The sequence below is a fragment of the Hypomesus transpacificus genome, chromosome 22 (assembly GCF_021917145.1).
Source record: "Hypomesus transpacificus isolate Combined female chromosome 22, fHypTra1, whole genome shotgun sequence".
In the NCBI taxonomy this organism is placed as follows: Eukaryota; Metazoa; Chordata; class Actinopteri; order Osmeriformes; family Osmeridae; genus Hypomesus; species Hypomesus transpacificus.
Window position 1 is genome coordinate 9,002,962 of NC_061081.1, and position 26,300 is coordinate 9,029,261.

The 26,300-nt window shown below is 44.1% G+C and overlaps 1 protein-coding gene across 3 annotated transcripts in view; it reads left to right on the plus strand.

The window, feature by feature from the left end:
- The first annotated feature begins 269 nt into the window (after positions 1-269).
- fat1a (FAT atypical cadherin 1a) overlaps positions 270-26,300 on the plus strand; it is a 68,416-nt gene continuing 42,385 nt past the window's right edge. For all 3 annotated transcript variants that reach the window (XM_047045698.1, XM_047045696.1, XM_047045697.1), the window contains exons 1-3: positions 270-412; positions 1,728-5,019; positions 16,816-17,130. In XM_047045698.1, coding sequence (XP_046901654.1) covers positions 1,755-5,019; positions 16,816-17,130 — 3,580 coding nt within the window. In that variant the 5' untranslated portion in view covers positions 270-412; positions 1,728-1,754. The remainder of the gene's footprint in view (positions 413-1,727; positions 5,020-16,815; positions 17,131-26,300) is intronic.

Genomic DNA, 26,300 nt, shown 5'->3' on the forward strand with positions numbered 1-26,300 from the left:
ACCAAAATGCAAAATTCTAAATTATTCTAAATTAATAAATGCAGTGAATAGTGTTTTTGCTTATGTATCATTAATAAACCTGTTTTCAACTAAGTTCATTTTAAACATTTAGAAAATAGGCAAACGCGTGTATGGGACATCAATGTTCCGTTATTCGGTTGAGAGAAGCAGGAGAGGAAGGGTTCTTTTATGCTCATGCCACCAGTAAGTAGATCCGGGCGTGCGCAACGCGGAGAGATACCATCCAACTCAGAGTGGAAGAGAGAGAGAGAGAGCGAGAGGGATCAAGACAAGGGAGAGCGTAAGGTGGATAGTCGCGGGTAGGAGTCCACGTATTAGGTACCATGCAGACATTTGGATCATTTAAACTACATGAAAAACCTCCAAATCAACGACATTAATGAAGGAATAGGTATGTAACGTTTTGTTTGCGTTCGTGTGGGTTTGCTGCCTTCAACGAATTGTCTTTTGCCTTATGAAACGTGTGAAAAGTTCAAGTATAGCGGACTGACTATTGTAAGTTACTCGGTTGTGAGAAATCGGAGTCCTTCTCATGTTTCTTCTTGAAACTGTTAAAGTTGTTATGAAACGATTTGTAAAGTATACAAATAGTTGCGTATGATGTTCAGGTAGTGGTTTCAACTGTTTTTATACGGCATGATTAGTTTAACGCGTTTTTTGCCGTTGCAGTTGGGGCATTGTTAGTGTTCAACGTTTTTAACAATCCGTAGAGCCTGCATCTGGCTCGCGCACGGCTGCCGTTTCTACGTGAAATGAATAAGAATGGGTTTAGTTGGGGGAAGGGATGTTAAAAGTAAATAGTCTGAGCACAGATTTGCATGAAACAGCCAACTTCTCAATTGTGTCCTTTCATTGTAAAAACAAACTTTTAACAAAACCAACAAATAATCACAAAACATATTTGTCGAAATGAAAAATAACGCTTGTTATTGTGTCAAATATTTATGTAGGCTACCATGCAAAAACAAGACTTCTATACCTAAATTCGTGCAGGTTGTGCATGCAGACTCCCATTGTGACTTTTAGCTAGTAATTTATCATGTAAACTGTCGTTATGACTAACTTGCTTTAACCTATAATTGCGCAGTTTATCATAGGGCCATTAATCCATTTAGCAGACTTTCAAGTAAGGCCCAATACAATTATTCCTTATTCTCTTAGTCTTTTTTAGATGTATTTATTTATTTATTACTGTTTCTAATGTAGCCTATTCTAGATTGAGAGTGATATATGTTGGTAGATTGTGGCTCATATGTTTTAACAGTCTTCAGGGCTTTCACTACTGGAGAACCCAATTTGAAACCTAAACAACTGTCTAGTGTTTATTTGCTATGGGCATGATTTGGAAATAAGTATAATGCCTCAATGGAATCTGACACCGGAGTTCTTTCACATTTCTGACATGACATATTCTTAAGATATTTGCATATCCTAATTTTATGTGGATCAAAGCATTTCATAGATACATTTGATCAAGTTAAAACTGAAATCCACCCTCCAAATCACCATCCTGTTTTCTGCTTGCCATGTAATGTTACACATTAAAACATTTGTAACCTATTTGTTACAATATTGTCAGTAAAATCAAAAATCATTGTAGTCTGTCGATCTGTTTTTGCTGTCCATACCAACAACATACGTCACTCAAAAATGTCAATACACAACAATCTTAATGATCTCTCCTTTGTCTGCTGTTTATTTTCTAGGCGGTTCGGTGAAGAACACGGTACAAAATGTGGAAACACTTGACTTCACTGCTCGTGCTGCTCCTGCAGCTCCTATGCTGTGGCAGCACTGACAACCAAAGGCAGGAGGGGGCCCCACCTATGCAGTTCACCCACTCCGTTTACAATGCCACAATATTTGAGAACTCTGCTGCTAAGACCTTCTTGGAGAGCCATGCTAAGATGGGCATCTACATGACAGACCCAACCTGGGAGATACGGTACAAGATAATGGCAGGGGACAACGAGAATCTATTCAAAGCAGAGGACTACTTGCTGGGAGATTTCAGTTTCCTGCGCATAAGGACCAAAGGAGGCAGCACAGCCATTTTGAACCGGGAGGTTAAAGACCACTATATGCTCACTGTCAAAGCTGTGGAGAGGGGTACCAACTTGGAGGCACGCACCAGGGTCAAGGTCCAGGTACTCGACACCAATGACTTGAGGCCTCTGTTCTCCCCCACTTCTTACAGCATCTCTCTGCCTGAGAACACCGCCATACGGACCAGCGTGGCCAAAGTCACGGCAACGGACGCGGACATTGGGACGAATGGAGAGTACTACTATAGCTTCAGGGAGGGGACAGACATGTTTGCCGTCCACCCTACAAGTGGTGTGGTGACATTGACCGGCAAGCTGGACTACTCCGAGACTAAGCTGTATGAACTAGAGATCCTTGCTGTGGACCGAGGCATGAAACTGTACGGGAGCAGTGGCTTCAGTAGCATGGCTAAGCTGACTGTCAGGGTAGAGCAGGCCAATGAGCATGCACCTGTTATCACTGCGGTTACCTTGGCCCCATCTGATGCTGATCCGGACCCCTCCTATGCCATCGTGACAGTTGAGGATAACGACCAGGGACCAAACGGGGAGATTGCGTCATTGAGTGTGGTGGCAGGGGACCCCCTCCAGCAGTTCAAGGCTATGAGAACCAGTCCTGGGAGCAAGGAGTACAAAATCAAAGCGGTCAAGGATGTAGACTGGGACAGCCAGCCATTCGGATACAACCTCACTCTGCAGGCCAAGGACAAAGGAAGCCCTCCGCAGTTCTCCTCGGCTAAAGTCATTCACGTCACGTCCCCACAATTTAAAGTGGGGCCACCGAAGTTCGATCAGGCAGTTTACAGGGTCAATCTCAGTGAATTTGCCCCATTACATACACCTGTTGTAATGATAACAGCCTTGCCAAAATATCCTAATTTGAAGTATGCTTTCAAACAAAAGTCTGAGAAGAATCGCTTTGCTATTAATTCAGACACTGGTCTAATAACTACAACTGGACCGGTCTATGCTGATCATGTATCTAGATATGAACTAGAAGTTATCACCAGCGACAAGAGGGCAGCGACCAAAGTCATCATTGATGTGATTGATGTCAATAACAACGCCCCTGAGTTCCAGCAGACATCCTACAAGGCCAGCGTTGATGAGAATGTACCCGTTGGGACTAGTGTGTTGGCGGTTAAGGCCACAGATCTAGACAGCGGGGAGAATGGGTACGTGACCTACAGCATCGCCAACGTCAGTCCGCAGCCATTCGTCATCGACTACTTTTCTGGTGTTATCAGCACCTCAAAGGTTCTGGATTATGAACTGATGCCAAGAATTTATCATCTCAAAGTCAGAGCCTCTGACTGGGGCTCCCCTTTTCGCAGAGAGGTTGAGGCACCAGTTACCATCATGTTAAATAACCTGAATGACAATAACCCCCTCTTTGAGAATATAGACTGTGAAGTGACTGTGCCCAGAGACCATGGCGTTGGAGAGCAGATAACCACGGTGTCTGCCATTGATGCTGATGAATTACAACTGGTACGGTACAATATAAAATCTGGAAACAACCTTGATCTTTTTGAATTAAACCCAAACTCAGGTGTGCTTTCTCTGAAAAAGACGCTTAGTGAGGGGGAGGCTGCTAAAGTATCTTTTCATAGCTTACACATCACTGCCAGCGACGGGGAAAATGAGACTCAACCAATGTTCATGAACATAACTGTTATTACAGCTCGCAAACCTGTCCAACTGAAATGTGTGGACACAGGTGTTGCTACCATGCTGGCAGAAAAGCTGCTCCAAGGAAACAAAGTCCACAACCAACCGGAACCTGATGATAACTTCATGGATATTCATTCAATTAATCGCTATTCCCCTCTGTTTGCTGAGTCTTTTCCCAGTGTCATTGAGGTTAAAGAAGACCTTCCGGTCGGGGCCAGGATTGTCCATTTAAGTGCCTCTGACATAGATAGCGGGTTCAATGGGAAACTGGTGTATGTCATTTCAGGGGGAGACGTGGAGAGCCGGTTCATAATAGATATGGAAAATGGCTGGCTACTGGTTCACTCTACTCTCGACAGGGAGACAACCGACCACTACACATTAAACATCACAGTCTATGATCTCGGTATACCTCAGAAATCCTCATCACGCCTTTTGGACGTTAAGATCTTGGATGCTAATGACAACAGTCCTCAGTTTTTGCAAGACATGTATTCGGTGGAAATTAGCGAAACTACATCTGTGGGGACGGAAATCATCCAGGTGGATTCCACTGACAAAGACCAGGGAGATAACGGCATGGTAAGATATTCCATTTTGGCAGACACTGACCAGTTTGCCATTGACGAGAAGACCGGAGTTGTAACGGTTAAAAGACCTTTGGATCGCGAGGTACATCCGGTTTATGTTCTGAAGATTGCGGCACGTGATCAAGCTGTCAGTGAACCTCAGCTAGTGTCCACAGTGTTGCTAAAGGTCATTCTGGAAGACGTTAATGATAATCCTCCTAAATTTGTCCCTCCAAATTACAGAGTTAAAGTGAGAGAGGATCTCCCTATTGGCACTGTGATTATGTGGCTGGAAGCTCATGACCCTGATGTCGGACCATCCAGTCAGGTTCGGTACAGCCTAACTGACAACGGAGGTGGGAACTTTGAGGTGGACAAAATTAGCGGAGCAGTACGTATCGTGCAGAATCTGGATTATGAAAAAAGACAGGTGTACAATCTCACGGCAAAGGCTAAAGACAAAGGGAAGCCCATGTCCTTGTCATCCAGCTGTTTCATTGAGGTGGACGTGGTGGATGTAAACGAGAATCTTTACAGGCCATGGTTCCCCTCGTTTGTGGATAAGGGATTTATAAAAGAGGATGCTGTTATCGGGACCTCTGTGATGAAAGTAACTGCTCAAGATGAAGACAAAGGCAGAGATGGAGAGCTCCGCTACTCCATAAGGGATGGATCTGGTCTTGGGATATTCACCATTGATGAAGAGACTGGTGAGTGTCTTCCCCATTTCTCCGTTTCATTATCATATATCTGCTTTATGAAAGGCCATTTTGTTTGTCATTAATTATTCAAGACACCAAATGGACATGCATGCATTTGAAATGACTAGCAAATTAGAATGGGGGGGATCGCTCCTCAATGCCCTTCTTTTTTGTCACCCTAAAATATTAGTGTGTGAGACAAGTACGGAATGTAGATGTTGCTTCCTGGAGAATTTAGGGAGCTTCCTGATTCTTTTAATTTTTTTTCCATGAGTGGAGAAGTGATGGCAGGAACAGATGGAGCAGCTGTCTTTTAGACTTGCAGTAGACATTCCAAACTAGTTGCTGTGGAATTAAAAGGATTGCTGAGTGATTTCACCCCCTCTGCAACCGATATGAGCACTGTGTAATTATTGTTTGGTTCAATATAGCGATATGATCTCATGCATAGGTTGTTCTTTAATCCAATATTTTAGTTAGCCAACACATTTAACTGTTATCTAGAAAATCTCCTCATGCCTGTGCGCAAAACATCTTATTCTTATATGTGACAAAATGCACTTTCTAGCCATGCTGTGGTCTTGCTGTGAATGTATTAATACTTTTCTCAGCTGTTCAGAACCATTGAGCACCTGTGCCAAAAGCTTAAAATAAGACGTCTGGAATTTATTTATTTTTTCCCACAAACGGCTAACGGTCATTTCTTTTTGTGTGTATCAGGCCCTCGCTCACTGCCCTTACTTGTTAATATAGGAACTATATTCTGGGTGGCTTGAGATTTTCCCATATAATTTATGTTTATGCTTGGTGTTGTTCATATTTAATATCCGAATTGGGCAGTGAAAAGTGATGCTTTAAAACATCTGCGTTTTGGCATAGGCCTATACATTTTCATTTATAGTCTAGTATAGTATGCAATGTTCTTATGTAAAGTAACTGACAGAAATTAAAATCCCTTGTTGAATGTTAATTTAGATTCAGGTGGATGCTATGCTATCAAGAGGAGTAAATTATCAGTGTCTTCCATGAACCAGTAGGGAAATCACACTTTCTTTGCTGGTAAATTTAGCATGACGGGATGAGCTGCCATGAAGAATTTAGTCTCAAGGACCATCTGTCTTCCATTGTTCTTGTCCAGTCTTACTCTGATTGTTCCCTCTGGGGTAGTTGTTGGAGACTTGGTTCTATGCAATACAATGTCTTTTGTTTACAGATATCAGGGACAATGTTAGTAGCGTGGTAGTAAGTTGCGTGGGATTCAAATAATAACAACTCTGACTGAGTTTATATTTTTGCTTGGCCCCTTTACGTTTGTCGAACCTTTTGCTCAAACTTTGTTACATCTTAAGGTAGCTGACATTTGCATCTTAAAACTGAATAAGAGCCTCATTCAGATGTGTTGAATTCCTATGCTGGGGTATCTTTGGTTCAGAGTGGATATCGGAGGGCCTGGGCAGCATTTGAAATATGACAAGTCATTCATGTAGAGCAGCAGTCTCCAACCTTTTTTAAATTGAAGAGATCAACTTTTTGTATACATATGTATCACATTTCAAGCTCACATAATAAGTCAGAATTTCTTACAATCAATTCAAATCAAATTCATCTATGGACCCTGAATAATGTTTCAGCCATAGCAGGCGTTGCTTCCTTCACCATCCAGCCATCTGTGAACATTTAGTAAACTTTTTAGAATTGTTTTGTCTTTTTAGTGTTTTTGTTTAGCTCATTCACCTGTGCAAAGATGCAATGGACTTCAGTGAAGTGGCTCTCAATGTTGCCTTTTTTACCAACTGAATTGCTGGTACCTTAGCACACACTTGTCCTTCACATTTGTGAAAAGAACTTGCTGTCACATTCTTCAAGTAGGTTTGAATTTTTTTCTTGGGCCTTGCTTTATTCATCATAAATCTGGCAAAATGATAAGTTAAACTGCTAATATCCCTTCTTGCTTCAGCTCAGTACAGTAGCAACCTCAGTAGCTCGCCTACAGTGTAACTGATGTGATGACGTGTTGCCAAACTTGACAGTAGCCTAACTGTTGGAGGAGGGTGGGACATCTGTGTATTTGATAGGATTGAAATGGGAAGAGGTTTCCTGGGTGCATTTATATTTTGCCAGACACATTTATTTTGTTGTATTTTTAAAGTGTCGTTTTTTGAGGCCCCTGATGTAGAGGTAAACAACCACCAGTCTTGTTTGAAATTATTTCCTGAATGTGTAGGATGCAGGTCATTGGGAAGTCTGACCTGTTCTTCCTCTCCAAACATCCATCTCCATGGTTCTCTAAGTGATTTATCAGGAGTGGCAATTATAGTATTGTTCTGCACTGAACTCCATTGTTCAGGATCACAGGCAGAGCTGGTAGCAAACCAAATATCCCCCAGGCAATGAAGGCCCTCCTGGGAATACATTTTTTGATGGAGTGGTGGGGGGGTTAGTAGGGGTGGGGGGTGGGGTGAAGGTATGTGGTTTGAAAACAATGGTGCTTAAAGAAATCACTGTAAAACGTTGGGGCCCATCCCGCAACCCCAGAGAGGTGTTCTAGTGGTCCGCCTGCAGGTGGTAAATCTGAACTAAAAAGCACCAGAAGGGGTCAAATCAGAAAACAAATGAAAAGTAGGTAAACTAAAGGGGGATGTGCTAGAAACCACACACTGACTGGAAAATAGTTCATTTTCTTGTTTTTTTCTTCCAAAGGAGTGAATTAGGCAAGCCTACAGACATCTGTGACTGGTTTGCTTGAATGTGTTTAGACTCTTGTATGCCATGTGCATGCTTTATTTATTCACTATTTTTGTAAACTTGAAGTTGGGATTAGGAGAGGCGGCAGTGAGGAATGTGTAAATTAAAAGGACTTAGGTGCCTGTCTGACTCCTTCACCTCTTATTTAAAACAAACATATATTTCTGCCTTCCCAGTTTTCCTGTAAGGTATTTCTTAAACTCTCAATATATGTTTAGGTTCATTAAATTGAGGGGGTAAGTTCACCAATGAAACCTCAGCTTCAAGAAAGCTATGAGTTATTTTTTACCAGAAAACATCTCATGAGATGAGACCAAATTCAAAATTGGTACCTCTAAGATTAGAATCATGTTTCTTTAAACTTCTCCTGTTTGTTGGTATGGGGTTGTAAACTGTCTGCCCTGGTCCCTGTGCTACTTTCATAAACGTTGGCACATTTCACAAACACATTTGAAGCAGTGGGTTCTGTGGTGCCCTGGTGAGATTTAGTGTGCGTACCAGGTTAATTTTGTCCACTTTGTACGCCAAGACACTGCTCTTGGGGTAAATGAGTTCATGGAGTCCTGACACACTTTGGGGCTTTAAGGTATGTCACTAACCTGAATGATGTATCCAAAGCCAGGCCTGGAATGTAGATCATTTCATTTATAAACGTCAAGCAGTTGGGGAACAAACAACTAGGGCCTTGAGGCTATGGTGTAAAAGGAGAAGACCAATTCAGCAGGTTATATATAGGCTACTGAGGACCATCAGTGGGGAAGATGTTTCTGTTTGCACAAGGTGATGAGTTGTCAATCCCGTAAGAAGCCGATGGGCAATTATATGTTTATTAATGGGGAATGAAGATTTGTGGAAAGTTGAAGCACATTAGGGAAATGTTTTCCAATAAATGACTAAAGATATAGGATGAAAATGCAATGCCAGTACACAGTGATATTCACACTGATATGCAAAAACATTGTCTAATTTAAAATGGATAATGCCCTTGCTTGCAATACATAATTATATCATTTACTTTCTAGTCAGGGAGTTGTATCTTTCAGTGTTTCCCACAGATTAGAAATCTAGTTGTGGCGGGGAGGGGGGTGGGGGTCGTCAGGCCGGGGGGGGGGGGGGGGGGGAGTCGTAATAATTCCTTTGTTAATAATTCGTTACACAGTTAATTTGTTAATAATTTGTTACATTAAATATTAATCCTAGATGATTCACACCTTCACAAAATTAACAACAGTTAATATATAATTTCTGCATTATGCATGTAGCCACGCTAGTGCTAAACAACTATTTAACTGGTTGGCTCCAGGACGCCGGGTAAGTAGCTAGCTCCTGAGACTTCTCACCAAAAGAACGAAGGGGAACCTTCGAGTAAGGTACCTAGCGAAAAGTAGCCTCAACTTTCCTCGACTTTTAGCTACGGCACTAATGCTGAAAGCTCGCTGATATAGCTTTCAGTCTTACTAGAACGGCGAATGTATGCATTGTTGCTAACGTGTGCTGACGTTGTGACTGTGCATATGTGAGAAAGACGCATGAGTGACAGAGAGACGGAGGGAGGGCAGGGGAAAGGAAATGCAGCTGAACGAATACGCTGCGTGTTTTAACCTAAATAGCGATAAAAAAATGTTTCACGAAACGCAATGTGTGGCGGCCGGTGTTGATTCTGTGGCGCACCGCCACAAATTAGTCTATGTGTGGGAAACACTGTCTTTTATACAGTAAGCTTGAATCGGCCTGTTGGGGACTAGCCTATCTTGTTTGCCATCCATGATGCAAAGACTGTTTAATTACAACTAGAAACACGTTCCTCAGTATCTTTTTTCCACCTTTCAGATCAGGCTTCAAGCTTCTTAGCCCACTTTGTGATGAGAACAGCCAAGATGTTGTAAAGCAATTTAGTTCAATAAGGTTCAAAAACAGAACCACAGGGATAAGAAAAAAAAGGATCATGTTGGATCATGAATCATGTAGTAGCAGAGGGGTGTTTATCAGTGTTGCTCGCATATAGGATATTTTCAGACATAGTCCCAATAGAACAACTTCTTCCAACCAGATGGTCATTAGATAATATATGCATTGACCTTTGCTCATTGGATAATGTATGCATTGCCCTTTTGCTTCAGCTTGTTAGTAGGGGGCACAGTGAAAGAGGCCTTTGTGGAGGCAGATGATTTGGTTTGAGATGTAATGACATAGGCCTAGTTCTGTGAACGCATGTGCTTTCCACCCTCTTCAAAATGCACATTGCCCCTGCCCTCTCCATTCCTTCAAGTGTCCCCCCTTTGCCCTTCCTGTCGAGAGCAAGGTAGACTAACCCCTCAAAGATGCCAGATAAGAAAGGTATTCTCTGAGTGGTTTGCCTTTTCATGTATGGCCGCCTCCAGTTACCAGGGAGAAAGAGGAGGGGGGTGGGAGGTGACGACTATGTCTTTAGCAAGGCCTCATGGGAGATTGATTGAACCAGAGCACCCGTGCCCTCACTTTTTTGTATTGGATATGCAGAAGCACTTGGCAGAAGTGTGACTGTTTTAGCACACTCCAAAGAGGCACATGACTCCCGATACTTGCTGCTCCAGCGCCGTTGCTGGGGGGATGTTACGAAGAATGTGCAGCAGCAAAAGTGGATTTTAGGGCACTTAATGAATAGCACACGTTCCCCTAGTTAAAGGTTTGTTGCTCTCTCAGCCCATTAAGTCAAAAAAAAAACTGTAAAGGTGCCTAGTGCAGATGGCCCGCTTGATTGCGTGTTAACTGTTGTCATGCTAATGTTGGCTGTGGCTAATGACGGTCGGTTTACACTTTGTCTCCTTCCTGTGTAAACTATTGTGGATTAACCCTCTTTACACAAACTGAAGAATGCACAGAGATTTTGAAGCTTCAAGCACTTCTGGCTGAACTAGACATAGAACTTTGTCATTTGATTATGAAAGACAGAATGGGATCCTATTATGTGAGTGACTCCAGGATAATTTCTATAACAGAGTGACTGACAGAACTGTGAACTTTTGACTGTCAAAGTTTTTCCTGTGTTTATTAGAGCTAGGGTTGGACGGTATAGAAATATACCGGTATTCATTTGGCCCACGATATATATTTTGACATTGGATTTCACTGTGCTAACCGCGGTAGAGCCTTCCAAAAATAAGATTTGTCACAGCCCCATTCACTCCAGGCACAGCATAAAATTACCGTACAGATGTTTTAGGCGAATATTGCACTCAGTTACGCAAACATCGCAAGCAATCTTCCGCAATCTACGCAAACATCGCAAGCTGTCTTCTGGATCCTCAGTGCGGATTACAATCTGTTGAAACAAATGGACTAGAAGTAAGAAGAACAAATAAATATATCCCGTTACCGTCTGTGCTTCAAATGATACCATGATATACATTTCAAGCCATAGCGCCCATCCCTAATTAGAGCCACTCTCACCCCCATCACTTTCAAACAATCTCAGTTTGTGTGCTACCCTGCACCTGACAAAAGGTTGTTCTCAACGTTGTCCAGTTGTAATGGGAGAGAGCACACAACAGGGCTGTTTATTCTGAGGCTTTGGGGTGTTTATTCTGAAGCTTAAGTTTTGATGCATTGGTTTTTAAAGCGTAGCTGACTAAACGTCACGGTGAGATGGTACTTGGCATAACGAGTCTTGAGGTTTCACATGTTGAATGGACGGACACTTAAAAAAAATCAAACAGAGGTAGATGAAGATGGATGCTCTGTTTGCATCGTGCTCCTCTATGTGCTCCTGATAAGCTGTCAGTGCTAAAGCACAGTTTAAACCTTGTTCCACTCGTGGAGTATCAGAATTGTTCAAGCGTCACCAGAATGACAGCATAAGCCCTGTGCTATACCAATGAAGAAAGGACTGGGGCCTGGCCTACAGTATGTAATGTGATACAAGTTGCGATTGAAAAGGGAATCATTTCCCTGTATTGAGCCTTCGGGTTCAGTCTAGGCAACTGCTTGAAAATTTGAATTCCCTTAATGCTTTCCTACCTTTGGCCCTTCTTTCGTACACTACCCTGCCACCTTTTTGATCTCCAGAAAAATTGCCTGTTATATTGAAGACAATGAACAACAGGACAGAGAGAAAGTAACCATACAACCTTTTTAAATGTCACTGTGGCAGGCAGGCAGACTCAAACTTGGAAGCACAAGAGCAAAGCCATCCCCCACCCCAAGAAAAGCTTTTCCACAGAATCCTTTCATTGTCTGCTCTGTGATAATGTGAATACAGTTTGGTTGGTAGAAGGGGTGGGGTGGGCTTCATGAAACTGGAAAGATGAACCGTGCGTCTCCACGGTTATTATCAGAAGAGAGTCAATAGCTCAGGAGGGCCAGGAGGTAACCGGTCTTAAATAATACCGGGATATTAAACCAGGCAGCCGCACTGTCTGGCCATGCTCACAGGCCTTTGAAATAACACTGCTCACAGTGACAATGGAACCTGTCCTGGCACATCCCAATAGCTTCCTCCAACTGGAATTAATGGGCTAAATTCTGTTCAATCCCCCCCGCCAAAAACCCCCCACCAGGCATGTTCTAATTGCATCACTCCCTTTCGTTCATTGAACACTTTTTTCTGTCTTTAAATCTCTTCACTGCCCCCCAGTCTCTAGCTTATGATAAAAACAGCCATTCTTTTGTTTTTCCTTCGGCTAGAGTAGATATTCAAAATGTGAGGCCTATGTATTTTTCTTTATAAGCCCACCACACATAAAAAGACGGGTTGGAATATTCATGCCTCTTTAAAATGTTAATGTCTGCTGATTTGATAATGCTGTTTTAGTAAATGGCAGTTGTTTGCGTGTTTTAGCCCTCTTTGAGACGATAAGATTAGGTTGATATGTAGAGTGAGGCACTGTGCTCCACATTGTTAAGCTGGCAAAATGAGTCAGTTTGTCTAAAGTACCATTTTCCTCCAAGCCAGCTGTTGATAGCACTTTTTTCTGCCTGTGGTGATTGTATACAGAATGCACAATGATGCATGAAGCGGAAATGGCTATTGGACTCACTTGGTGGGCCTGCTAGGTCATAATTACTGGCTCTTGATACGAGGAAGAGATAAGACAGCGAAACGTGGCTTTTGTGTGAGAGACTGTTAACTCACAGTGCAACTGACCTCCACTAATGTAGTGATAACCCCTCTGATCACAGGCCACTCTATAGTCTAAAGTAGGCTTGGATTACCTCAATACTTGAATAGCTTTGCTGAGGTCCTAGCGTCATGTGGCGATTCAAAGTCTAGCCTATCTGCCCATCTGTAGCCCATCTTCATGTGTCTAAAATTATTCACCCGTCATTTCATGTTAATAAAAATAATCAACTTTAGATAGGCTTTCAGCCAAGCTGAGTCCCCAAAGAGGTCAGGTTTTTTTCATCCTGACCTCAGCCATGCTCTCAGACCTCAACATTTTTTTAAGGTCTTAGGCATTATAGTCGGAGGCCAACATTTTTGGAAATGCCAACCTAGGCCTCAGCTTTGATAAGACTGGGAACTCTGAGGAGCGATACGATTTAAAGTGGCTGGAGCACAGGGAGCTTAGCTCAGGCCTTTTTCTAATACGCTGGGATTCTGTATGACGGAGGAATTTGAAGCATTCCTCAGTGCTATGGAAAGAGAGATGGAGGAAGGGGGAGGGAAAGCGCTGAGAGAGTTTATGTAAGCATGTGAGCAGGAGGCCTAAGAAGGCTGAGGAATGTGGGCTGGGGGAAAGAGGCATCAGCGCAGGTAGTTCAAAGCAAAAAAACTGATCTCTTTGCACTTAAAAGACACACATTTTTGGGACTTTAGTATATATTAATACCAGCACGTTTTCTGCAGAAGGTCATCTGCAGAGATGCCTTGCCTTTGAGTGGACGGGATCAGGGGCAAGACTTTGACCAGGCCCAGTAGGCTAAGTGAACTTTGCACTGTACAGCTAACTGTGGTCGGTTTTCCAGTGACACATTTTCACTTGAAGAGGTTTTGAAGTAGGACCACCACACGGAAATTAGAGCAGGGGATAAACAGGATTTTAGGAGTTCTTATCCAAATTTTGACAGCCAATAATGTTTTTGGCTCAATAATTTGTTTCAACTGCCAGCATTTGATGTCCACACAGTGTGCGATCAATTTATAAATTAATCAAAGGAGAATTTGTATTTGTAATATTACCCCCAGTCAATTTCATACATTCTCTTGAGGTTAAATGTATCAACACATGTTACATTTGCACCACCTTTGTGGTTGCATGTTGTGTGGCAGGTTGAAGCAACAGGCTTATTACAATCCACCCAACAGCCAATTCCAGTGCCACACAGACATTTTCATTTTGATGCTGGTCTGGAAGTGGTAACTATGTTTTTTCACCATTTTGTCAAAACAAACAGTCTTGAAGGGTGAGTTTCACACCGTGAAGTCCCTAGACCGCTCCACTGTAACTAGCTATTGAGTAAATGTCACCAAAGTTCTTTTTTCTGAGATAGTTTGGAGTGGATGTGAACACCATTTACACGCCTACGTAGTATGTCAGTTGTAGAGTTCATTCCCTGGGCTGTTAGCTGCTCTGCTAAATGGAGGTGGTACTGTTAGAGGTAGAAGATATAGCCGCAAGGCATGAAAGGAAAATGGAAGGAGAAAAAGAAAAGAAAAAGAAGGCGTGAACCTGGCATGGTTTGTTGCCTAGTCGTCTTTTTTATTGTCCTGAGGGCAGGTTTTGCTTTTTTCTCATTGAATGGCCTAGCTGCATGGAACAGGTGTGGTGTGTGCATCTGATTCATCTCCTGTGTACTTGATGAGTAATGATCCCGTGTCCTGACAATTCAGTTTTTCTTATTGTTAATGTGAAAATAATTTAGTATGTTTTGAAACTTCAAGCTGGCGCTTGTGTTCATTTGAATGTAAACCTGTTTAAGTGAGGCTAGATTGAAGTTGGTGAGAAGAAGTTGAATTTGATTCAAACGGTTTACTTCCAGTTGAACTCCGTCCTAACTTAATCAAACAATAAAAAGATAAAAAAGCAGGACTCCCTTTTCCTGGCTGCACCCAGGCATCAACCAGCACAGTTTGCTTAGGGCAGGGTTTTGTGGGTGTTGGGTCAAGATCTTTTATGTTATTAGTCAGGACCGCTGCCAGAGTACAGCCCAGGCCTGAACAGAAATACAGTCATCTATCTTCTCCATGCCCATGTCTTAAGAGAAGGCAGCAGGATCTTTAAAAGCTTGATGTGTGAGAGAGTGGAATTGTTCTGCTTTACCAGTGTCTCCCAGTCAAGGAGATGAGCGCTCAAGCATGGCCATTGACTTGTCAGAAGCATTGGAGAAGTCTTGTACCCTCCCCTCTGTCTCTCTCTAGCTCTCTGTCTCCCGCTCACTGCTTGTCTTATTAGCACACAATCTGACCCTTACACACTCTCTTACACGGGCGAGTGCACGTACACACACGCACACACTCAAATGCTATAGTTCGACTTCTCTCTATATTTCTGGCCTCCCTCCCAGATTTCTCTCACACACTCTCCTACTCCCTCTATCTTATCCAAACTCCTTCTCTTTCCCTCCCCCTCCCTGTAACTCTCCCTCTCTCTGTCTGTCTCTCTCTGTCTCTCTGTGTCGTTCTCTCTGTCTTTGTCTCATTCTACCTTACTCCTCCTATGTTACTTTCATGGTACTCCCTTGCATGATGCTAGCAATGAGATTAGCACTTGGATTTTTTATTTACGCTTGACATTTGCAATTCCGCACTCAAATGTTCCTCCCAGTAGCTATCACAACTTTTTCACAGCAAGCAGTAGATTTGTCTTTTGCAAAACTCCAAAGAAGCAAACTCGTAAATATTAGTTGTCTACACTTTGCAACAGAACAATTTTGGGGAAAAATATTTGAATACCCACATTGACATTGTTATGACATTTTTGTAAGGTTTCCGTATAGCCTGGTACTAAGCACCATATATACAAATGCAACCATATTCCATTAAGTATGGGCCAGCCTGTACCATACCCTGGTACAGCTGCCTGTAGTAATGGAACGTTACCCCCACCCCACCCCCCACTGTGGCTCCCCTGATGAAAGCCTCAAGCTGACTCCAGATAGCAGTAATGATGAGTAAGGAAACCAAAAAGCATGTCAGAAATAAGATACAGGAACTCCAAGAAAAAGACCCCCTATCACCCTAAAAAGTGAGATATTAGTGACAGCTTTTTTGCTTCTTTTTCTTTGAATCTCTCTCCCCCTTAAGGCGCAAGGGCTCAGGTACAGACCTGCCATAATCAAGTTACAGTGAGCGAACAAAAAGGTTTTTGAGAGGTCATAGAAATACACGGTCACGGTGCAGCATGCTTTCAGGAAGGAGTTGGCCAGCCTTTTTTCTCGATTGGCACACAGGTTTTTATGATGTCGTAGACCTACTCCTTATCCGGGGCAAATATGAACCTTGTTCAGAGGTGTGCGGTTACTGCTTTTCTTTTCAGGAGAAACGGCCCACGCCCTGTATCACTGGGATAGGTGTGCTGAGCAATGAGCTCATTTATATTGGTCTACCCAACAGGTCATTCTGACCTCTTATCAGATGATATGAGTTCCAGGACTCCATATCCGCTCAGTCATTGGAGCATTGTTGTCAGATGTTGAGTCCTCATCACATGTCTCAGTTTGCTGCTGTGTTTGCTCAGCTGAAGGCTATAGCACCCTACATGGCATTGGGCCAGCAATACAAAAGGAAAACAGCCCGGGCCGGCTAGAGGCTGTAAACAGAGTGCTGAAGCGATGTGCATACCCATCCTGCACATGGTTGTCTCTTTCCCTCCTTTCCTTGCCCACCCCCCTCTCACCCTGAAACCTGATTAGAAGAGCCATCTCTCTTATTTCAAAAATAGACCAATTTGACCACAGCTACAATTGGTCTACCGTAGACAGACTTGATACAAACCCCTGGAGTTTTCTTATACTCCTTCAATCAGGGGATTTTCTCAAGTATAAAAATTGAGTACATGTGCTAACTGTTGTTTGGGTAGAGAAAAGGACATGCACTAATCCTCCCCCCCCCCCCCCCCCCCCCGTTGTTTTCAAATCTCTCAGGAGTCATACGTACCAAAGAGCTCCTGGACCACGAGACAACGTCCCACTACTGGCTGACGGTGTACGCTACGGACGGCGGCGTGGTGCCCCTGTGGGCTTTTGTGGAGGTGTACGTGGAGGTGCAGGATGTCAACGACAACGCCCCGCAGACCTCGGAGCCCGTCTACTACCCAGCCGTGATGGAGAACTCCCTCAAGGACGTGTCCATCATCCAGATCGAGGCGGTGGATCCGGACGCCAAGGCCAGCGACAAGCTCTCCTACAAGATCACCAGCGGCAACCCTCAGGGCTTCTTCGCCATCAATCCCAAGACAGGTAAGATGGCCGCCGGCTCAGGGGAAACACCCGACGTTGAAATGGCTGCTCTGCGTTAGTCATCCCCTGAGGCGGGTATTGATTTGGTTTCAAACAGGCCTGCATTAACATCAGAGATGTTTTATGGCGGTGCTCGGCACGCCTTGTTCATAGAAGGGCAGGCGAGAATGGTAGGTCGGTCAAGGTCATAATGTTGATGTCTTCGGCAGGATTGCTGGACATTTTGAGTTGGGGTTGCTGAAGATCATTGGCATGGAGGGTGGCTATCCAACTCGAGCCCGACGAGTGAAGTGTAATTTACAACACATATATGTATTGATATTCTTAGTCAATACTGAAGCAGCACCCCCAGCACCCCTATTTTCCATGTATCTGGTCTTAGGCCTTTGTCACCCAGGTTAATTCACCAGTACAGTGTGCCGTACATGTAGCACAAACACTGGAATACTGCTGTGTAAAACAGCTCCACCTGTACACAACCTTCCTTAATATGTAACCTGTCCTAAGAGTCTGCCATACAGAGGTGCATTGTATGGAACACCATTTCATGTTTCCTATAGAATAGACCACCTCACATGCACACACAGAATAGATGCTGTGTTCACCTCTTGAGACTGAGAAGGGCTGTTACTAATAGAGACTGAAAATTGAAGAGCAGCATGTTCTTCGAGAGGTTTCTGAAACCTTTCTGTGGTGCTTACTTGTAAAGACTAGCTTCGATGTAGACATGTGAGTGCACTGAGGTCTACAGGGTTTTCAGAGCTCTCTACTCCAATATGTATGTCCACATATTTTGCTCTGGAAATGGACTAATGCTGAATATTTTAAAGCATACCCCCCAAAGGCCCCTTAAAGCCAGTAGGAACACTGTTTTACTTTGAACTCTAGTGAAAACGGTAGGTATAGGTGCAAAGTGAAAGCTTTGTTGAGTAGTAGGTTTTCTGTCTGGGATTCTTGCCTGCATGGTCCTTGTTTCAGGCTAGTGAATGGTGTCTTTTAAAAGGGAAATGTGTTGTTTTGTTTAATCTAGGGATATGGTTTCTTGTTTTGTGCTTTGCTGCCTCGTGCATGCAATTGTCAATCCAATCCATTCAAGCCAATCAGAAACTAAAAGATCATTTTGACTTCCATGTCGAATCGTTTTGAAGGATTAATCAGGGAAGCGTTCCGTCAACAGGGTACAAATGAGCCGTCACAAATTGGTGTTGCACAATCTTGTTTGTCTTTCACTAAAGGCTATTTACCAATCAAATTGATCCTACCTCGGTGTTCCTAGGTGTCCCTTCCGGCTGCTCAAAACTAAACTGCCATTTCAGCTGAGGGAAAGGGAAAAACGGCTTTCCTTCGTTGACTTGTGTGGTCCTCTATTCCGAGTAAGGTTCATCAACAAACCCTGGGTTATTTTTGTTAGCAGTGGCCAATGTGAATTTTCTGACCAAATAAGGGTTCGTCATGTAGCATGGCCCCTCTGAAAACGCCTGGGCCTAATCCTGGCCACTCTCCAAGGACAGAGGGAAGGAGAGAAGGAATGACCTAAAGAAAGATAGATGGAAAGAAAAAAAAAGTTCTACATTTAGTCCCTTACTGGTTTGTGGGTAATGCAAGATCGGCTCGATAAACGTGGGGATTTTGTGGACATTTGTGTGTGATGAGATAAAGTACAAAATAAATCTGCTGCTCCAGACAGTGAGGCTGTATTAAGGAATTGTGTTTTCTCAGTAATGGAACATTGAACATTGAAGAGTAGAGCAGTGAGTCAGATTATATGCAGGCTGGCCAGATCTCTGGCAGCGCAGAGACCAGTCTTACTTTCGGTTTCAAAACCAGAAACCAGTCTCCCTTTGGTTTCAAAACTAGAGAAAAGTCTCCCTTTAGGTTTCAAAACCAGAGACCAGTCTCCCTTTAGGTTTCAAAACCATAGACCAGTCTCCCTTTAGGATTCAGAACTAGAGACCAGTCTCCCTTTAGGTTTCAAAACCAGAGACCAGTCTCCCTTTAGGTTTCAAAACCAGAGACCAGTCTCCCTTTAGGTTTCAAATCCAGAGACCAGTCTCACTTGAGGCTCAGAATCCAAGTCCAGATCCACCAACCACTGCTTCAAGATGGGGCTTTCATCCTCACACCCCAGCTTTCCATTTTCCCCATCATCTCCCCCAGGATCTTGAGCCAATACCGATGAGGTGTCACTTCACCGGACGTTTTAATTGGACCGGATGAAATTCTATTATCCACCGTTGCTTTAAGAGCTGCATTGGAGCCTTCTGATCAATAAAGGGATCAATACGAGACCCTGAGATCGATCTGCGCTGACCTCCATTGGTTTTCATTTAACCTCTGAGATGGAAATCATGTTGCTTTGGTTCGGAGACCCTGAGCCTGAGAAAATGGATGGGTGTCTATTTTAAGGATGTCTGCACCAGAGACATACGTGTGTCTGCCGGACCTCAGTAATATCTACTACATGAGGCTGTGAGCAGAAACTTGAGGGAGAAGAAAGAGAGTGCCTCCAATGCTCTCTCTCTCTCTCTCTCTCTCTCTCTCTCTCTCTCTCTCTCTCTCTCTCTCTCTCTCTCTCTCTCTCACTATTTCTCTATCTCACTTTCTCTGTCTCAGAGTTTCTTTTTCTCTCTCTCTGTGTCTCTCCCTGTGTCACTGTTTCCTTCTCTCTGGTCTTTCTCTTTCTATCTCACTGTTTCTCTCTGTCTTTTTGTAGTGGAGAATAACAACTTTTGGTTTTAGACACTGGATGTTTCTGGACGTTAAGAAACAACCTACTTAGTACAGGATTTGTACTCGCCCTTTGGACGAACTGCTCGTAAACCTGCATTTTAAAAGCGAAAAATCAAATTTCCTGATTAGTCTGCACTTATTTATAAAGCTTGTGTGTTTGTGTGTAGGGGGTGTGTGTTTGTCCGAGTGTGTGTGTTTGACCACATGTGTGCATTTTAGGCCCGGAAGTCTTTAAAGACTTGACCGTGTTTGCATCAGCTCCTTAGGTCCCCTTTCGAAGCGTTGGAGGAGCGCTCTGAATCGGGAAGGGTTACACGAAGGACAGTTGAAAGAGAGGATGAGACCCGCTCATGCATATCAAAGCCTGTTAAAACTTTTATCAGCCCAACACCAGAGCCTCCCGCGCCAGGTTCAACAAAGAGTGTTTTGTCGAAAGAGAACCCTACTAAATCACTGCTTCAATGTGTTTATGTCACTTTCACAGAGAACGTGAGGCAGGGAGAGATAAGAGGGGAGGTATGGGGGATTGGAGACCAAGATGGAGGGAGACCCTACAGTGCGTGTGGAGAGGTTGAGGATGGGAGATGAAGGGGGAGAGAGATAAAAAATGACACATAGAGATTGTTGAATGTTGAGTCTACGCTGGTTTTGCAGAAACTAGCAATGTGAAACGTTCTCTAGGGAAAATGCCCATTATCTTTTATTTTCCCTGTCTCAGCCATTAGGGTGGCCGCAAATAGGCTTGATATCCTTCCACATTATCAACTCAATATGACATTCTCCCCTTATATTACAGGTTTTTGAAAATGTTTAAATATACAACACGCAAGTCTCTGTAATTACATGCTCAAGAACAGCAACGGGAGCAAGGCCTCTCCTGGCATATCTACAAAGCTATGCAGGGTGCTGTGGAGGGGGAAAAGTTGAGGACTTTTTTTATGTGTGCGGGATTTGGCGAATGTTGCAGGCACATGTGTTGTGCCCGACTTGGTTAGCCAGCTAGATTAGGCTATATTACTTTAGGCTTTCCTGCCTAATGCAGGAACATGTCTAGCTAACTGGCTAGCTTGCACACCAACTGCCTGTTTTCCTCGTCCACACGCCTGACTAACTCAGGTTTTACAGAGGGAGGCTTCTCGGTGGCAGTGTGTGCCGGCTTTCTCCCTGGGCGTCAGATCACCACATTGGTCCCTTTAAAACCTCCAGATAAAAGGCTCCCTCTTTTTCTGCAGAGTAAACAAGACCTGCTGTTTGGTGCTCCATCCTGTCTGGTGTGTCATTAATGTGCAAGGCCAGCTCTCCGCTCTATAACGGGCACCATGGCAATCCCGTTCACACTGACCTATAACAGCTCCAAAGAGCTGTTTAAAAGACAAGAATGAGGGGTAAGACAGAGAGGTCGCTGAGGTTCTTTTAGACCCTGAAGATCTGGGCCATATGGATCGTGGGGAAAATGAAGTTTCCTTTATGAGCTCGACTCGGCAGCGCGTGTCGTTCAGCTCTGTCCACGTCAGCAACAGCCCTACCTGAGCCTGTGGGATCCCACCCACTCACACACACACACACACACAAACACACACACACACACACACACACACACACACACACACACACCCACACTGTAATCAAGGAGGGTTTACAATTCAACAGAAAACTAGTGGTTCACACTCCTTCCTCCCCTACTTCCTCCACCTCCCACTTCTCCCTCCCTCCCTGCGTGTCCGTGGGCAGATAGCTCCCCAGCATGTTTCTGTCCCAGCCAGCGTGTGTGGGAGTAGCGTTAGCCGGCCTACGCGGAACAAGATCCCACAGTCCTCCCGTCCAAACCACCTAACAGCTTTGGAGTGTAATCTGCCGGCCAGGCGGGAGAGGACAGCAGTCATTTACTGAATCAGTTGCTGGGGCTTTTTCTTTTTTGTCTTTTTCAAAATGTAGCTTGCCAACTGTGACTGGCTGGACTTTGACTGGTCTGGTAGAGGCCCGTAAAGTCAGGGTGGGGGGGTTGTGCAAACAGGCGTGACGCCCGCTTAGAATATGTCAAAACGTATACACACACACACACACACACACACATAAAGGGCGGTTAAATCTAGAGCTAAGGCCACTTGGGTGGATCTAGCTTTGATAAGTCCATAATTAAGCAAATTAATTAATAACCCACTGGTTATGTCACTCAATTTTAAGCGTCAGTCAAAGTTCAGCGCATCACAACGTCATAATATCTGATCTGGATGACATTCTAAATGGAAACAGCGTTTTGGATTGTTTCCAAGTTAAGTGATAGTGCTTTCTACCTGGAGAAACGTCTCAAACAGGTGTTTAGTCAGAACGTAATAAAACACTTGTTCAGACGGCCATCATCTCATGACACTTCTATGGGACTGCTGCGTCTATCTTCCAAGGTTGTTTGGTTTCAGTACAGTTGTGTTAGACAAGGCCACTTCCAGTATGGGTCATTGCTGTGTACAACCTTTAGTCATTGTTTGTTCTACCCTTCTGTGGGGCCTGCCTTCCATCCAGGAGCTAGATTTAAATAAGAAAAAAGACCATCCACAGTGATTCTGTTTGCCTCTTTCAGGGTACAGCATCCCTTTACCCCCCCCCCCCCCCCCAACACCCACCACCACCACACACACACCATTTCTCCTACACATCTTACTGAGGTGGCACTAGACTTTGAAAGTCAATTGAAAAGGAATATCTTGGATAATACTTTGGCAGGCTGGGCTATCTCTGACAGGTTTTATATGCATTTCTAATCCCCCGGGCCGGATAAAAAGACTTAAGGAAGAAGAGAAGGGAAAGAGAGGAGTTAGGGAGACAGGGAGAGAAGAAAAGAAAAGAAAAGGAAAAAGGTTCATAGCCATCGGGGTCCGGAGCTGCACTCTAGCCGTACTCGTATCGGTTTTCAACAACGCCTGCTCTGTTCGGGGGTTGGAGAGGGGGGGGTGGTCACACACAACAATGTCGGCCACGCTTTTCAAAGGCTGTGGCCGATAGCAAGGGAAGCCAGATAGGAAATGGATACTACCTCCCAACAACTTCCTGCCATTTCCTGTGATTTCAGGGTGGGGGGGCAATTGGCACGAGACACAAAAGGTTATTAAGAGAGGTATTTTTATTTTTTTTACCTCTTTGTACTTTTGTGGATTATTTTCTCTTCCAAGAAGAGCTAAGCTTTACGAGACTTCGAGGTTCATTAACCAAGACCGGAGCCCCCCTGCATCCCCAAACCTCCATTTCCAGCCTGCTTAACCTTACAAGGACCAGCATTGCTCTAAAGCAGCATGTCTTAATAATAATAATACATTTTATTAATATAGCGCTTTTCAAAGCACTCAAAGTCACTGTACATGGTTAAAATAAACATAAAACAAGTACATCATATAAAATCACAGCATTAATTACACATTAAAATCAGATCTAAAAAGGTGCGTTTTGACTAGTGATGTCTTAGCACAATGGGCTAAAGCTACGTGTCCTCTGACGCCACCAGATCCGGGTGAACTCAGTGTTCTCATCACTCCAGACTGTCCTGCATGCATGACAGAACACTGACAACATACACATCAGTATATACAGTAGGCCCAGCCTGTGTTTTAAAAGACTTAATCCCCCAGGCGGGTTAGGGTTTCTCTCCGTCTCCAATACAATCGGTCGGTCTCTTTCTCTCTCTTCATCCCCTCCTCCCTTTCGGTCTCATCTCTCTCTCCGTCTATCATTATGCATTTTTTTTATCATTCATCATTTTCATCTCCATCAGATCAGTCTGTGTCTTTTATCTCTCTCTCTTTACCCCCCCTCTGTCATTCCACTTGCTTGAGACTTGGACTATATTCTTCCTTTCATCTGTCTCGTTCATTATCGCTGCCCTCCCTCCATCCCTCCTTCCTTCCATTCCTCTGGAGGGCCTAGCAGAGATATCTCTGCAGTGTTTGGAAGGGATAGAGTAGCCGGGATGAAGCCACAGCTGTTCTAAACAGCTCCACAGACTCCAATTATCCGTCACTTTGCTGCTAGCCTTACATCAATCACACACTTTAAACAGGCATCCGCACAGGCACCACCAAACACCAGGACCCCAACGTCAAATGAGCTGTGAGAAGCAGTCATCCATGGATAGAAACTCTTGGGGATGGTATCTAGGTATGCGATCCCCGGATACATTGACCTAATAAATCTGAGCGAGATGACTCTGTCTTATTGATATTTATGTTTATTTTGCTGCTCCTTCCTTCCAGTTTTTCCAGCTTCTCTCGCACATCCTGCCGGGAATTCCTGAGATTCCACAACTGTATATCAACTTAGAGGAAACGGCTTAATTTCCCAGACACGTATCCATCTTGATGTGGTGAGATGGACATCTGGGATCTCATCAGGGGCCTGCTTTTTTGTCGTCTTGTTTATTATCACTTCCTCATATGAATATCCATTAGTTGAGCTCTTTTACCAGCCTGGTGGGGAGCTAATGAGGAAGGGCTGTTCTCCCAAAGTACCCGACCCCCTCTTGCACACTGATACACACACACAGGCACACACACACACATATACAGTATATACACACAGACTCAAACAAAGCCTACACGCACACGCATACACACGCACACGTGTAGAAACACACGCTCAGACACACTGCCCCTTGGAAGTGGTTGTGTGGGTGGTGTGTATGGGAGGAAGCGTCAGGGCATTTAAGTTTTGAAGTGGAAAGCAATGCCCCCCATGCTAAATGCCAGCCATTTTGACAAAGAGCCCATTTTAGTAGTTAAGGGATCGGCAGAGAGGGATATTGTCTGAATCTACTTAAGTCTTCTCTCTGTGCGTACGTGTGATCGCATCTGTCTTTTTTAAGCAGCGTCTTCTGTTTTGAGTGTGTATTGCAAGCTGTCGTGTGTTCATGTGTGTGAGCAAGACTGTGTGTGAAGAGGCTTCTTCTGAAAGACAGACCTTTTGATTGGTCTGTGAAGTGTTGCATTCCCGGCTTCTCTAAATGCTACATCTGTTGAGGCCCATCAATGGTCCTCTGTCAGCAGCTCTGAGGCTGTTCCTCCTTTCAAAGAGGGAAGAAACAACGTCCGACTCCAAATGTTTACCTATCCAAGCTCAGACCTTCATACACATTTGGACCCATCAGCAGTGCGGCGTACAAGTAGTAATAATGAGAGTGTTTGTTAGTGTGAGAATAAACAGCGACTGGTTAGCGGAGGAAACGAACACTGCGTTTCCAATTGCCATGTTGTTGTTCTCTGAGGCTCAGTCTTCCTAGAGACGTGCTGGGATCAGTTTCTACATTCTTAACCAAGTGTATGAACCCTGAAAGACTTGTACTGCCGTTGGCGGTCATATCCTTTTCTGCTCCTCTCCTCAGTCAAGGGAAGAAACGAACAAAAAGCTAATCTGACTTTACCCCGTCCCGCATTCAATAATGAAAACTCTGGGCTCATTCGATTAGTCTGTTTGTCAACAATTGCGGTAAACATCTCAAGGCTTTTTGGGAGTTGCGGCGAACGCGAATCAGCCTGCTGCAGACAGCCACGCATTCCTGCTGGTCTGCAGGCTGCGTCTAAATATGTGTGTCACCCAGCAAGAGTGTTAATCACAGCACTAATGCCTGGGTTTGAGGCAGTCCAACAATGCCCTCGGTCTACGTGCCCCCACCCCAAAGCGTCCATTTTGGATCAGCGGATGCAGCTGAAGGCCATGTTGCAGAGCACCACCGCTGCCTTCTCCACCACCGTTGTTTTTTCTTCGCTCTCTCAAAACATCACAGTTGTAATTACAGAAGCCCTGGCTCAGCCCACGCCTAGTTTTGTGTGTCTTTGTGTGTGTGTGTACTTGTGGGCGTGTGTTTGTTAGTTAGAGAGCTCGACTGTTGGCTAAAATTTCAGATGACTTTTTTCTGGTGTGCTCAGCTTGCTCAATCAACATCTGCCTGGCTTTCTTTTTGTTCATATTTTTAAGGTACCCTTATTCAAAGAAGCTGGACTGCCTACTAGCTGTAGGTTTGCTTCAGATTTACACCATGGACTGCCTGCCTATACTTTGGCTCAACTACTGATAGCACGGTATGCTCAGAGCCCTTCATAGACAGTGACACATATAACCCTACATCAAAGGACCCCTCCCTTGGAGATAGGTAAGCCCATCCAGCAGGCTCATTGTAAATCAGTGAAGACCAGCCTCTCAGAGGTTTCATTTTTAGCTCCTGGCTGGATGGAGCTTCGTAGGATTCATCCCATTTAAAGCTGTTGAGATGACTAAACGCATACATTTTCAGACAGATGCACTTGGCAGCTTGACAAGGAACGTGTGGTGTGTATGTGTGTGTGTGTCTACACTCCTTCCTATCATTGGGAGACGTAGGTAACACAATTTTAGCTCTTTGTGATGCCTTGGCAAATCGACTGGTTGTAGGCACAACTACAGAGATGTCTTACTCACTA